At 57.1% G+C, this 13595-nt stretch overlaps 1 protein-coding gene across 1 annotated transcript in view; it reads left to right on the top strand.

Annotated features, from left to right (window-relative positions):
• The window catches only part of ATP1A3 (ATPase Na+/K+ transporting subunit alpha 3), a 27586-nt gene that overhangs the window by 5000 nt on the left and 8991 nt on the right, over nt 1-13595 (top strand). The window contains exons 2-16 of the mRNA XM_014582526.2: nt 13-256; nt 353-412; nt 588-791; nt 2272-2385; nt 2480-2614; nt 2990-3107; nt 3223-3491; nt 6466-6664; nt 6742-6851; nt 6937-7071; nt 9713-9905; nt 10878-11053; nt 11163-11299; nt 11934-12084; nt 12615-12783. Coding sequence (XP_014438012.1) covers nt 13-256; nt 353-412; nt 588-791; nt 2272-2385; nt 2480-2614; nt 2990-3107; nt 3223-3491; nt 6466-6664; nt 6742-6851; nt 6937-7071; nt 9713-9905; nt 10878-11053; nt 11163-11299; nt 11934-12084; nt 12615-12783 — 2414 coding nt within the window. The remainder of the gene's footprint in view (nt 1-12; nt 257-352; nt 413-587; nt 792-2271; nt 2386-2479; nt 2615-2989; nt 3108-3222; nt 3492-6465; nt 6665-6741; nt 6852-6936; nt 7072-9712; nt 9906-10877; nt 11054-11162; nt 11300-11933; nt 12085-12614; nt 12784-13595) is intronic.

Below are 13595 nucleotides of genomic sequence, written 5' to 3'. Positions count from 1 at the left end.
CCGCTCACCCAGAAAGGGGGCGGAAAAGGGAGGCCCGAAGGGACAGCCTGAGACCCCAGAGATGCAGAGATGCAGGGGGAGAGCTGGGCACAGAGGGCCGGTGTCCCCTGGAACCCCTTCTCGCCCGCAGTCTGGTGGCTCTGACAGCTATCGTGTCGCCACCTCGCAGGACAAGAAAGATGACAAGGGCTCGCCCAAGAAGAGCAAGGGCAAGGAGCGCCGGGACCTGGACGACCTCAAGAAGGAGGTGGCGATGGTAAGACTGCCCTCCCGCCCACGCCCTCCGGGAGCAGCACCCCCTGGCCCCACAGGCCTCCGCACTCACCGCCTCCCCCAAACTCCCGTTCCTCAGACAGAGCACAAGATGTCCGTGGAAGAGGTCTGCCGGAAATACAACACGGACTGCGTGCAGGTGCGCGGGGGCGGGGCGGGGCCAGGACCCCGGGGTGGGCGGGAGGCAGGGGAGGGATGGAGGAGATCCCATAGTGGGACGGGGTGGGGGGTTGGGCTGACTCCCACAGAGGGAGGGAGGGGGAGAGAAGGAGGGGCTGGGAAGGGAAGGTTCTGTATGAGTCCTGTGTCCCCAGGGTCTGACCCACAGCAAAGCCCAGGAGATCCTGGCCCGGGATGGGCCTAACGCACTCACGCCACCGCCCACCACCCCGGAGTGGGTCAAGTTCTGCCGACAGCTCTTCGGGGGTTTCTCCATCCTATTGTGGATTGGGGCCATCCTCTGCTTTCTGGCCTATGGCATCCAGGCGGGCACTGAGGACGACCCCTCTGGGGACAATGTGAGTGCCCTCCATCTGCCCTGAGCATGGCCCCGCACACTTAGAAACACGTTCATCCCCCCTTCTCCCCATCCCTGCCCATTCTCCTCCCTCCCATCTCAGTTTCACACTCCCCGGTGAAAGAACAGATCCGTTACAGAGAACACTGAGCTCAGGAAGACCACGTAATGCAGGCCGGGACGTGCGTGTGCGTCCAAACTCCTGAGAGGAGCCTGCAGAGGGGACTGTGGCATGGCCATCCCCCTGGGAGTGATTTCTCACTTCCCCCTCTCTCTGTGTGCCTCTGGAGAACACACTTGCCATCTGGCCAAAACCTAAAAAAGACACCAGGATGGCCAAGTCTGAGGTCATTCTGCGGGACGCAGGTGCTGGGGCCCTGTCCCAGGGCTGTGGGACCTGAGCGATGTGAGGCGCAGACACCGGCAGGTGACCGTGGCCCGACAGACACCCAGGCGCACCCGCCCTCTGACCCGCCAGAGCCCGACCACCCACCGCCTGTTAACACAGACCCGCACGCCAGCCGTGCAGGGATCTTCGCACACATATGTGCATGTGCACATGTACTCAGCCAGACAGTCATGCTAGAACACAGATTCGAACACAGCCTAGTCAGACACACAGTCACAAACTCTCAGACAGACTGAATGTGCACAGAACCTCAAATGCACACTGACCCACACACTCAGTGTGGCCCCAGAGAGGCGCGAGAATCAAGACAGACAGACAGACAGTATTGTCCAAAATTAAAGCCTGAACAGGCAGGCAGATAGACATACCCAGAGTCTCAGATAGAAACAGACCACCAGAGGGACCAGCAGTTGGCGTAATGGCTATGTCTCTGGATTCCCATGTAGTCAACCGTGGTTCAAATCCCGGGCCCGGTGGCTTAAACTCACACCAGGCCACCAGGTACATGTGCGTGCATGCCCAAGATCCCAAAGGAGAATGGAGGAAAAGGGACTGCAGTGTGGCCATCCCCCCTGTGGGGTGATTTCTTGCTTTCTGTCTCTCTGTCTCTCTCTGTCTTTCTGGCAAGTGCAGGAGCACTATAGCAAAAACCTCTAAAAAAAAAAAAAGAAAAGAAAAAGAAAAGAAAAGAAAAATAAGAAAAAGAAACAGACCACCAGAGAGACAGAGACAGAGATCTATACAGAGACTCAAACAGTCCTGTTAATGCATGGCCAGGTGTGCAGACACACACAAACCTAGACACAGATAGACATGTGGACAGACAATAGCATATACCACAGACCGACACACACATGCGCGCACACACACACACACACGCACACACAATAGATGGATGGAGCCAGGGGCTCAAACACACACGTACAGAAAGAGGAACTCACACAGACTCTCAGACAGACACAACCCTGGGGTCAGACACACAAGTGCAGACCCCATTGACGAGAGCTCCCTTCCCAAACCCGGTGACTCGGGCGGGGCTGGTGACCGTCCCGCTCCGCTCCGCTCTCCGCAGCTGTACCTGGGCATCGTGCTGGCGGCCGTGGTCATCATCACCGGCTGCTTCTCCTACTACCAGGAGGCCAAGAGCTCCAAGATCATGGAGTCCTTCAAGAACATGGTGCCCCAGGTGAGGGGTGCTCGGGGGCCAGGTGGGGCCGGGGCCTGCCAGGTGACTGCAGGCGGAAGGAATCAGGAGGTGACGCTGTTCCACCTCACCCCAGCAAGCCCTGGTGATCCGGGAAGGCGAGAAGATGCAGGTGAACGCGGAGGAGGTGGTGGTCGGGGATCTGGTGGAGATCAAGGGCGGAGATCGAGTGCCTGCCGACCTGCGAATCATCTCAGCCCATGGCTGCAAGGTGGGCCTGGGGCCTAGGGCCTGGCTCTGCCCTCCCTCAGAACCCAGAGCTCTCAGCCCAGGGCTGCAAGTGGATCTGGGGCCTAGGGCCTTGCTCTGCCCTCCCTCAGGCCCCTCCTCCCTCACACCCAGGAATCCAGGCCCTCAGCCTGTCCTCCCTCAGACCCTGGGCTCCAGCCCCCCAGCCCCCACCACTCTGGGACTCTCAGGTACCTTAGGGCTTTGCAAGCAGCCCATACCCCCCTGACCTTGAAAATCTCAGCCTCTGGCCTCCCGGGTACCTGCAGGGACACAGCTTTTAGCCCAACCCTGTCTGGACCAATGCCCTCGGGCTCGGGCTCGGGCTGAGTTCTGTTTCTGTACCCCTCCTCCCGAGGTGGACAACTCCTCCCTGACCGGTGAGTCCGAGCCGCAGACGCGCTCCCCTGACTGCACGCATGACAACCCCCTGGAGACGCGGAACATCACCTTCTTTTCCACTAACTGTGTGGAAGGTGAGGAACAGCAGTGGGTGCCCCAGGGACAGGCAGAGGGTGTGCCTCAGGGGGTCAGGGCCCTGGGGACCCCACTGAGCCGCACCCACCTCGGACTCACCTTCTGGCCCCACAGGCACAGCTCGGGGCGTGGTCGTGGCCACAGGGGACCGCACTGTCATGGGCCGCATCGCCACCCTGGCTTCGGGGCTGGAGGTGGGCAAGACGCCCATTGCTATCGAGATCGAGCACTTCATCCAGCTCATCACCGGCGTGGCCGTCTTCCTGGGCGTCTCCTTCTTCATCCTCTCCCTCATCCTCGGATATACCTGGCTGGAAGCTGTCATCTTCCTCATCGGCATCATCGTGGCCAATGTCCCAGAGGGCCTGCTGGCCACCGTCACTGTAAGGCTGGGCTCTGGGGTCTGAGGGAGGAGGGCTGGGCCCAGATGGTAGTACTCTTTTTTCTTTTTTTTTTAATTAAAGAATTTTTTTTTTTAATTTTACTTTATTTATTTATTTTTAATTTTGACCAGAGAGAGAGGGAAATTGAGGAAGCAAGCCGCTAGGTCCAGGGCTCGAACTATGGGTGGCCATGTGGGAGTCAAGTGCCTTCACGTCCACCGCACCACCTGCCAGCCCCCAGATGGCAGTACTCTTAATACCAACAACTTAGCATTGAGGGCTTAGCTTCCTCCATTCTGAATGAGGAGAGGCCTGGAACTCTAAGGGCCTCATTAACAAAACCAACACATTGGGCCCAGCCCCATGGGCGGGTGGTTAGGGGCACTGGATCCCACGTGGCTGACTGCTTGTTTCGAATCCCAGCCCTGGTGTCATGAAAAATACACAGGGCAGACGGGACCAGCAGTTAGCGTAATGGCTATGTCGCTGGACTCCCACGTAGTCGACCGCGGTTCGAGTCCCGGACCTGGTGGCTTAAACTCACGCCGGGCGCGTGTGCGTACATGCCCAAGATCCCGAGAGGAGAATGGAGGAGAAGGGATTGCGGTGTGGCCATCCCCCCTGGGGGGTGATTTCCTGCTTTCTATCTCTCTGTCTCTCTCTGTCTGTCTGGTGAGCGCACGCGCCCTATAGCAAAAACCTCTCAAAAAAAAAAAAAATACACAGGGCATATGTGTGTGTCCAAATCCCGATAGGATGGAGAGATGACCGAGAGCGGATTGGGCGTGACTACACCCTGCTGGGGTGTGCTGCTCCCTCTCCCTCTCCCTCCCTCTCTGTGGTGAGGGCATGCACCCTATGACAAATCAAAACAAACAAAAAAAACCTTGAGAAACTCTGCAAGACAGAAAGGGCTAACAATCCCATCACTTTTTAAGTTAATTTACAGGATTAAGAAGTACACACTCAGGGCCACCAGGTGGCATAGTGGTTAAGGTGCTGGACTCCCACGTGATCGACTCTGGTTCGCATCCCAGACCTGGTGACTTGACACTCATGCCAGGCACATGTGCATGTGTGCCCCAAACCCCTAGACGAGATTGGAGGAAAAGGGATTGTGATGAGAACATCCTCCCTGGGGGGTGATTTCTCGCTTTCTCTCTCTCTAGCTCTCTCTGTCTCTCTGCTGAGCACACGTGCCCTATAGCACTCAGGGTAAAGAGTCTGAAGAAGCTCCAGCTGCCATACCACCCTGGAAGTGCCACTGGAGGCCTGGGTTGGAGTCCTGGCCTGCTCCAAAGAGCCTGGTGTGGGCTGGCCACCCATAGTCTTAGCTGCTTAGGAGGCTGAGGCAGGAGGATAGCAACTTAGCAAGACCCGATCTGGGAGAAAATGAAAAAAAGGGAAAAACAACCATGAAGCCTAATGTCTAGTTGGAACAACAGGACTGGCTTTATAGCCTGCTGGTTACGGAGGCAGATCCCACATGGTCAGCTGTGGTTCGAATCTTGGCATGGGTGGCTTAAAAAACACGCTGAGTGCCCCAACTCCCAACAGGATAGAGAGGTGAGAAGAGGTTGTGGGGTGACCACACCCCCTTGGGGGTGCTTTCTCCCTCTCTCTCCCTCCCTCCGTGAGCTCGCACGTCCTCCACAATAAAAGAATAAATACAAAATAAGCAATTGCCTTCCCGTAGTCCAGTTGTCAATCCCACTTCGGTTTGTCCTGTGCTCTGCTCCCTGAGAGCTGTGGGCACCCTGAGGCATGTTCTTCCCAAGGTGCATAGCAGGGCCACCCTAGGAATGCTGGCGTTCCGAGCCACCCTGTCCAAGGCTTTGTCTGTCTTCCTCTCTCCTTCCCTCCCGTCCTCTCTTGTATGAGAGAAAAAGAAAGGGCAAGAGACAGGAAGGTATTTTTGACAGGGTCTCCCTGCATTGCAGTCCCCCTGCCTCAGCTTCCCCTGTAGCCAGGATTACAGGCACTGGCTGAACTGGAATCGAACCTGGGCCCCACGTGGCTTCCAGCATCCCCAGCAGCATGGCTGGGCCTCAGCAGGCACTATACTGGGCCGTGTACTGCGGACACACAGTCCAGTCGGTGTGAGCACACCAAACACTCCCATCCCCCGTGTCAGCTGTACCCAAATCCAGTCCTAAGCAGCCCCCTCCAAACCTCCTCAGCCCCTACCCCCAAACTCAGGGTAACCCCTAATCGGGCCTAGATCAACCTTGCCTGCTTCACGTTGGTATCAGTGAAGCCCCTCAGTGTGTGCTCTGACTGCTGGCTCATTTTTTGCTGACAATGCATTGTCTCTGAGCTGTGTCCACACGGCTGCAGGCAGCAGTAATGCATTTGTTTTCACTGTTGTGTAGTATTCCGTAGCTTATTCCACAAATTATTCTTTCTGCCACTAGTGGACACTGGGTTGTTTTCCATTTGGGACTACTATTAAGAGAAGTGTTGCTGGGACCAGCAGATGGTATAATGGTTACATCTCTAGACTCCCGTAGAATTAACCGCAGTTCGAGTCCCAGACCCGGTGACTTAAAACTTATGCTGGGCATATGTGTGTGCATGCCCAAAATCCCAAGAGGAGAATTGAGGAGAAGGGATTGCAGTCTGGCTATCCCCTCTGGGAGGGGGTGATTTCTTGCTTTCTATTTCTCTGTCTCTCTGGTGAGCACATGCACCCTATAGCAAAAATCTCTGTTAAAAAAAAAATGAAAAAAGAAGAAGAAAGAAAGAAAACAATGCGGCTGCAGTGGACAATCTAGTCCACGGCTCTGGGGTACATCTGAGCCTACCTCTGTAGGTCTGTACCTGGGAGTGGCGCTGCCAGGTGGCATCCCAGTCTTTTCTGGGCCACCCAGGAGTCTCTGTGGGCTGGGCAATGGGTCTGGTGACAGTCATGCTTCTCACCCGTCCCTGCCACCTGGCTTCTGCCTGTAACTTGCCCGCCCTGCACGTCCTCCAGGTGTGCCTGACCCTGACCGCCAAGCGCATGGCACGGAAGAACTGCCTGGTCAAGAACCTGGAGGCTGTAGAGACCCTGGGCTCCACGTCCACCATCTGCTCGGACAAGACAGGGACCCTCACTCAGAACCGCATGACGGTCGCCCACATGTGGTTTGACAACCAGATCCATGAGGCCGACACCACCGAAGACCAGTCAGGTGAGCGGTGGCCCAGGGTGGGGACCGTGGCGGCCTTGGCCCTGGGAAGCCCCAGCCTTCACACACGGCTCCTTCAGGGACCTCATTCGACAAGAGCTCACACACCTGGGTGGCCCTGTCCCACATCGCCGGCCTCTGCAACCGCGCCGTCTTCAAAGGCGGTCAGGACAACATCCCTGTGCTCAAGGTGGGTCCAGCTGCTGGCCTCCCCTGGGCCCTGCCAGTGTCCCTAACCCTGCCGCACCTGCTCTGACAGCCCTCTCTACCCTCAGAGAGATGTGGCCGGGGATGCCTCCGAGTCTGCCCTGCTCAAGTGCATCGAGTTGTCCTCCGGCTCCGTGAAGCTGATGCGCGAGCGCAACAAGAAAGTGGCCGAGATTCCCTTCAACTCCACCAACAAGTACCAGGTACCGGCTCTCGGGGAGCACCAGCCGGCGTCCGGGTCCCTCTGGGATGCCTGTAAGGCCGTTATCTCCGCCCTCCCGCCGCGGGAAGGGTTACTGACCTCTGGCCCTCAGTTCTCCCATGTGAAAAACGGGAATGATCATGCCTGTCCCCCGGGGAGAGGAGCGGGCAGAGCCCAAGAGGGCAGGCTGGTTCTTGCTGGCACAGGGACGGTCTTCCTGCAGTAGAGTGGGAGCCCACGGCTGGGGACACACACAGTCCCTGTGCACAGGGGGGAAGTCCCTCCTCTTGTGGAGTCTGTCTGTAGCCTAGTGCTAGAAGACAGACCAAAGCAAAAAGTGAGGGAAGACTCGTAGGGTCTGGTGTTGTGGTACTGGCTCGTCATTGTGCTGAGGGAAGAATGTTCAGGCTGTGGGCACGGCGCGTGCAAAGGCCCTGGGGCGCAAGTGTGTGTCCAGCCAGGTAGCCATTGGGGACCAGGGAGCCAAGGAGTACGGCAGGTGCGAGGGCAGGTCCCATCAGGCCTTAGAGACCATGGAGAGGACTTGGCTTGTGTGACAACACAAAGCACAAGAGGGCTCTGAGCAGAGGAGAGACAGGACACGGTCCACATTAAAAAAAAATGAATAAACAAGTGAACAAAAGCCAACTTCATTAGGCCAGCAGGTGGGGTGGAGGTTAAGACGCTGGATCCCACATGGCTGACTAAGTGGTTTGAGCCCTGGATCCGGCGGCTTGAAAAACACGCTGGACGCTTGCATGCACATTCCCAAACTCCCGAGAGGACAGTGGAGAAGGGATTGCAATGTGGCCATCCCCCCGGGGGTGATTGCTCACCTTCCTTCTCTCCCTGTCTTTCTCTCTCTCTGGGGAGTGCACATTCCCTATAGCAAAGACCTAAAAACAAACGAAAAAAGCTTTATTGAGTCACAACTCGTCATCCATCCATTGACACTGTAAAACTCAGCCGTGTTAGTATAGTCACAGGAATACACAGCCTTCCGCACAGCCTGTTTCAGAGCATTTTCGTCACCTCAAGAAGAAACCCCACACCCCTCAGCTGTCACCACCCCCTCCTCCTCCACACGCTCAGCCCTAAGCAACCACTAACCTACTTTCTGTCTCTCTGGGCTTGCCTATTCTGGACATTTCGTATAAATGGAACCGCACCACACATGGCCTTCCGTCTGTGGCCTATTTCACTCGGTGTCGGGTTTGCACGGTGCGTCGGTGCTGGGGCAGGTACCCAGGCTCCACCTTCTCACGGGAGCACCCGTCTGTCGTGTACACAGTCTGCCTTCTGTCTGTCCGTTGCGGACACTAGGGCTGTTCTCCTCTTTCAGCCACTGTCACCAGGGTTGCTCTGGACATCCGGTTTGTCCTGGGTGGGCGGTGGGGCTTCGGTAGCCATGGTTCACCTTTCCAGAGCCTGCCAGGCTGTTTCCCAAAGCGGCTGCGCCGTGTTCCGCTGGCTGACACCTGTTTAAGGATCCTCCAGCTGTCGTGGGCAGGAGACACGATGGGGTGGGGAGGGCAGGCATGGGGCTGGCGGTGTGGAGGTTGCCACACGAGGGGCGGTGGTGTCTGCACCGCGGTGGGGTGTGGGGCCAGGTTCTGGGTAGATTTCAGAGGTGAGCTGACCAGATTCCATGGTGCGCAGGCTTGGGATGAGTGGGGCTAGGCAGAGAGGCACGTCACGTCCGGACAGCTGGGATGTCTGGTCTTTCTTTTTTAAAAAAGTCTGTTTATTGAAGCTGGCAGGTGGCGTGGTGGTCGAGGCTCTGGTCTCTGCAACCGCACCGTCTTCATGACTGACTGCGGTTTGAGTCCCAGGCCTGGAGGCTTGCTTTTCTCATTTGCCTTCTCTGTCTCTCTCTGGTCAAATTAGATAATAATAAATAAATAAATTTAAAATAAATAATTCTTTAAAAATAAAACAAAGTCTATTTCTTCTATGAGTGAGAGAAACAGAGAGATGGAGGAACAGTACCCCCCAACAGGGTCATGATGCCACGGTCCTCCCGGATCATGGCGTGCGTGTGCCTGGAGGGCTCCAGACGTGAGCCCAGAACCTTCTGCGGGTCAGCCTCACAGTCTTGTGCTTCCCCAGCATGCCACCGCCTGGCCCCCAAAGCTGAGATTTTTGTGAGAGACACAGAAGAACAGAAATATCTGTGACCTAGAGCCAGCCAGTGTTATGGTGGTTAAGGCAGCTGGATTCCATATGGCAAATTATGCAGTTCAAGTCCCAGACCCAGCAGCTTGGAAAAAATACCCTGCACCCCACCCAGTAAGGAGCAGTGGAGAAGGGGGTGCAGCATGGCCGTCTCCCATGGACTGCACTTTCTCACTTTCCCTCTTTCTGTCTCTGGCAAGTGCATTCATCCTCTAGCAAGCTGGAAGGGGGGGAAAAAGAAGTGTTTGTGAGCTAGAGACAGAAACAGCAGGGATGAGCGTTGGTGTCTGGGAAAGTCAGAAACGGAGATCTCTCCTGAGTAGAGAAGCGTTTTTAGCGCCCTCTAGTGGACAAGATGTGAAGCACCCACGGCTCTGAGCTGGAGCGGAGGGTCCTGTCCCCACTGTTGTGGGCAGCCCCCAGATCCCGGCGTAGCTTAAGAACGCTGAGCTCTGCTCTGCCCACAGCTATCCATCCACGAGACCGAGGACCCCAACGACAACCGCTACCTGCTGGTGATGAAGGGCGCCCCCGAGCGCATCCTGGACCGCTGCTCCACCATCCTGCTGCAGGGCAAGGAGCAGCCGCTGGACGAGGAGATGAAGGAGGCCTTCCAGAACGCCTACCTGGAGCTGGGCGGCCTGGGCGAGCGCGTGCTCGGTGCGCACCATGGCGGGGCAGGGGCCGGGCCAGCCTGGGGGCTGGGAGGGGTGTGGTGTTGCCCAGAGCCGGACGCCGAATGTGACATCCCAGAATGAGTGAATGAAGGAATGAATTAGTGAAGGAGTGAAGGAGACACGAGGGCATCCTTAGGAAACAAGTGTGGACTGGCCATCCAGCTGACCATCCAGCTGAGTCTGGATTTAGAGCAAGAGGTATAGACAAACAGGAAGGGCGTTGACAGAGGTAGAAAGAGAAGAGAGACACAGAAGAGAGAGACAAAGACAGGAAGAGAGAGAGATGCACACAGAGAAATGTAGGGTTTCACCGAATTCCCCAAGACCAGAATTATTTGTAGACCACTTTATTTATTTATTTATTTTGAGTTTTATTGCTATAGGGCGCATGCGCTCGCCAGACAGAGAGAGAGAGAGGCAGAAAGCGAGAAATCCCCCCCCAGGGGGGATGGTCACGCCGCACTCCCTTCTCCTCCATTCTCCACTAACCTACTTTCTGTCTCTCTGAGCACATGTGCCCAGAGAGGGACAGAATGAGAGGGGCTGGGGGAATAGGCAAAATGAGAAAGCAAGCTGCCAGGTCCAGGACTCGAACTGCAGTCGACTATGTGGGAGTCCAGCAACATAGCCATTACGCTAACTGCTGGTCCCATATTTATGTTTTTAAAGAATTATTTTATTTAGCTTTGTTTATTTTTTTAATTTGACCAGAGAGGGACAGAATGAGAGGGGCTGGGGGAATAGGCAAAATGAGAAAGCAAGCTGCCAGGTCCAGGACTCGAACCATGGTCGGCCATGTGAGATTCCAGCGCTCTTAACCACTACACCACCTGCCAGCCCCTCATAGAGCACATTAGAGAGGAGGAAACTGAGGCCAGGAATGTGCACGGCGGAGAGCTGCGGGCGGAGGCATGAGGTCCCAAGTCTGGAGCCCTCACTCCGTCCCTGCCGCCAGGTTTCTGCCATTACTACCTGCCGGAGGAGCAGTTCCCCAAGGGCTTTGCCTTCGACTGTGACGACGTGAACTTCACCACGGACAACCTCTGCTTCGTGGGCCTCATGTCCATGATCGACCCACCCCGGGCGGCCGTCCCTGACGCCGTGGGCAAGTGCCGCAGCGCGGGCATCAAGGTATGGCCTGGGGCGGCTGCGGAAGGAGGCAGGGCCTGGGCAGCGGGCGGCTGGGCCTGGGCAGAGGCCAGCTGGGGAGGCTGGGCCAGCCTGAAAACAATGCCTGCAGGTCATCATGGTCACGGGCGACCACCCCATCACGGCCAAGGCCATCGCCAAGGGCGTGGGCATCATCTCCGAGGGCAATGAGACCGTGGAGGACATCGCTGCCCGGCTCAACATCCCCGTCAGCCAGGTCAACCCCCGGTGAGCTGCCTCCTGGCTCAGGGCCCAGGGGTCCCTGACCGAGTCCCCGCGGGGCATCTGCCTCCTCCCGCCTCCCTTTGGGCTGCCTGGCCACCTTGCTGGGCTCGGTTTACACAGCCTGGGAGGGCAGGTCACCTGGTGGAGCCACCACGGCGGGCAGGCACACCCCAGCGTGGCCACTCCAAGCTGCGACCTTGGCCATGTCATTTAGCTTCCCTGAAGTTAAAAGACGGTTTCCTCCTCTAAAATGGGCTGCCGATAATCCTCTCAGAGGACTCTGTGAGGCCCTCTGTTCCTCTCCATGTGTCTGTCCGTCTGTCTGTTTTTCCATCTGCCGTTGTACGTCTCTGTCTCTGTTTTTTTCCCCCTGACTCTCCCGGCCCTCTTCCCACGTGCTACCTCTGTGTCTGTCTCCCTGTCTGTCCATCTATCTGTGCTCTGTCCCAAAGTCCTTCCCGAGCTCTGCCCTCCCTCCCTCTAGCTGCGGGCCCGTTGCCCTTCCTCTCTGGCCCCCAGAGACCCCTGTTTCTCTCAGCCCCGGCCTCAGCGCTCCTGCCTGTGGGCCTGGCCCGTCAGGCGTCCCCACACCACTCCTCACACCCTGGCCTGGGCCATCTGCCCTCTGCTCTCCCAGGGACGCCAAGGCCTGTGTGATACACGGCACCGACCTCAAGGACTTCACCTCGGAGCAAATCGACGAGGTTCTGCAGAACCACACCGAGATTGTCTTTGCCCGCACGTCCCCCCAGCAGAAGCTCATCATAGTGGAGGGCTGTCAGAGACAGGTGGGCCCGGGATGCGAGGAGGGCGGGCTCTCAGCTCCGGGTCCCTACTGAGGAGGAGCCAGGGTTTCAGTTCCCGGGTCCTTACTGAGGAGGGGTGGAGTCCTTACCAAGGAGGGCCAGGTGGGGAGGGTGTCTCAGCTGCTGGTCCTTACTGAGGAGGGACAGTGGGGGGCGTCTCAGCTGCTGGTCCTTACCGGGGAGGGACAGTGGGGGGCGCCTCAGCTCCTGGTCCTTACCGGGGAGGGACAGTGGGGTGCATTTCAGCTCCTGGTCCTTACCAAGGAGGACTGTAAGGGGGGGTTGTCGCAGCTCCTAAGTCCTTACCAAGGAGGGCTGGGGAGGGAGTGGGTCTCAGCTGCTGGTCCTTACCGAGGAGGGCCGAGGTCTCAGCTGCTGGTCCTTACCCAGGTGGGGCTGGGAATGGACAGGAGTCCTGGCTTTGGTGGAAGAGGGGGTGGGGCTGGACTCCTGGGTCTGGGGGAGGGAACTCGGGGCCTATCTGTGGGTCCTCCTCACCTTCCCTCCTCCAGGGTGCAATTGTGGCCGTGACGGGCGATGGCGTGAACGACTCCCCTGCCCTGAAGAAGGCCGACATTGGGGTGGCCATGGGCATCGCCGGCTCCGACGTCTCCAAGCAGGCCGCAGACATGATTCTGCTGGATGACAACTTTGCCTCCATCGTCACTGGCGTGGAAGAGGGTGAGTCGGCTAGGGGTGGCCCTGGAGACCGGGGCCACGGCAGTGGTCCAAGGTCAGGTGGAGCAGATCTAGGCTGCGGCAGGATGCACGGAGACTATCCCCAGGCCTTGGGGCTCTCAGGGTGGAGCCCAAGCTGGTCCCTGGTCTCTCTCCCCATGGGGTTGGGAGCTCCCTGGGGTAGGACTTTGCAGGTGTGTTTCTAGGTCCCCGTGTTACCCAGCACAGGCCGAGGCTGGTGGGTGGGGCAGACCTGGAAACAGGTTACAAATATGCACAGGAGGGACCAGCAGATGGTGTAATGGTTACATTGCTAGACTCCCATGTAATCAACTGCAGTTCAAGCCCTGGACCTGGCAGCTTAAAACTCATGCTGGGCTCATGTGCATGTGCACCCAAAACCCCAAGAGGAGAATGGAGGAGAAGGGATTATGGCATAGCCATCCCCTCTAGGAGGTGATTTCTCGCTTTCTGTCTCTCTGAGCACATGTGCCCTATAGCAAAAAAAACTCTCTCTAAAAAAATGTATAGATATATATGTGTATGTGTGTGTGCGTGCGCATGCGTGCATGCATAGGAGACTAGGTGGTGTGGTGGTTAAGGCACTGGACTCCCATATGGTTGACTATGGTTTGAGTACTTGACCTGGTGACTTGAGGATCATGCAAGGTACATGTGCATCATGCGAAGAGATTGTGGTGTGGCCATCCTCCCTGAGAGGTGGTTTTTCACTTTCTTAGTCTCTCCCTGGAGAGTGCATGCTTACCCTTTGGCAAAAAAAAAAAAAAAAACAAAAAGGCCAAAACAACGTCAAG

The sequence above is a fragment of the Tupaia chinensis genome, unplaced genomic scaffold (genome assembly GCF_000334495.1).
Source record: "Tupaia chinensis unplaced genomic scaffold, TupChi_1.0 Scaffold000067_1, whole genome shotgun sequence".
NCBI classification, from domain to species: Eukaryota; Metazoa; Chordata; class Mammalia; order Scandentia; family Tupaiidae; genus Tupaia; species Tupaia belangeri.
This window is presented reverse-complemented; position numbering and strand designations above follow the sequence as displayed.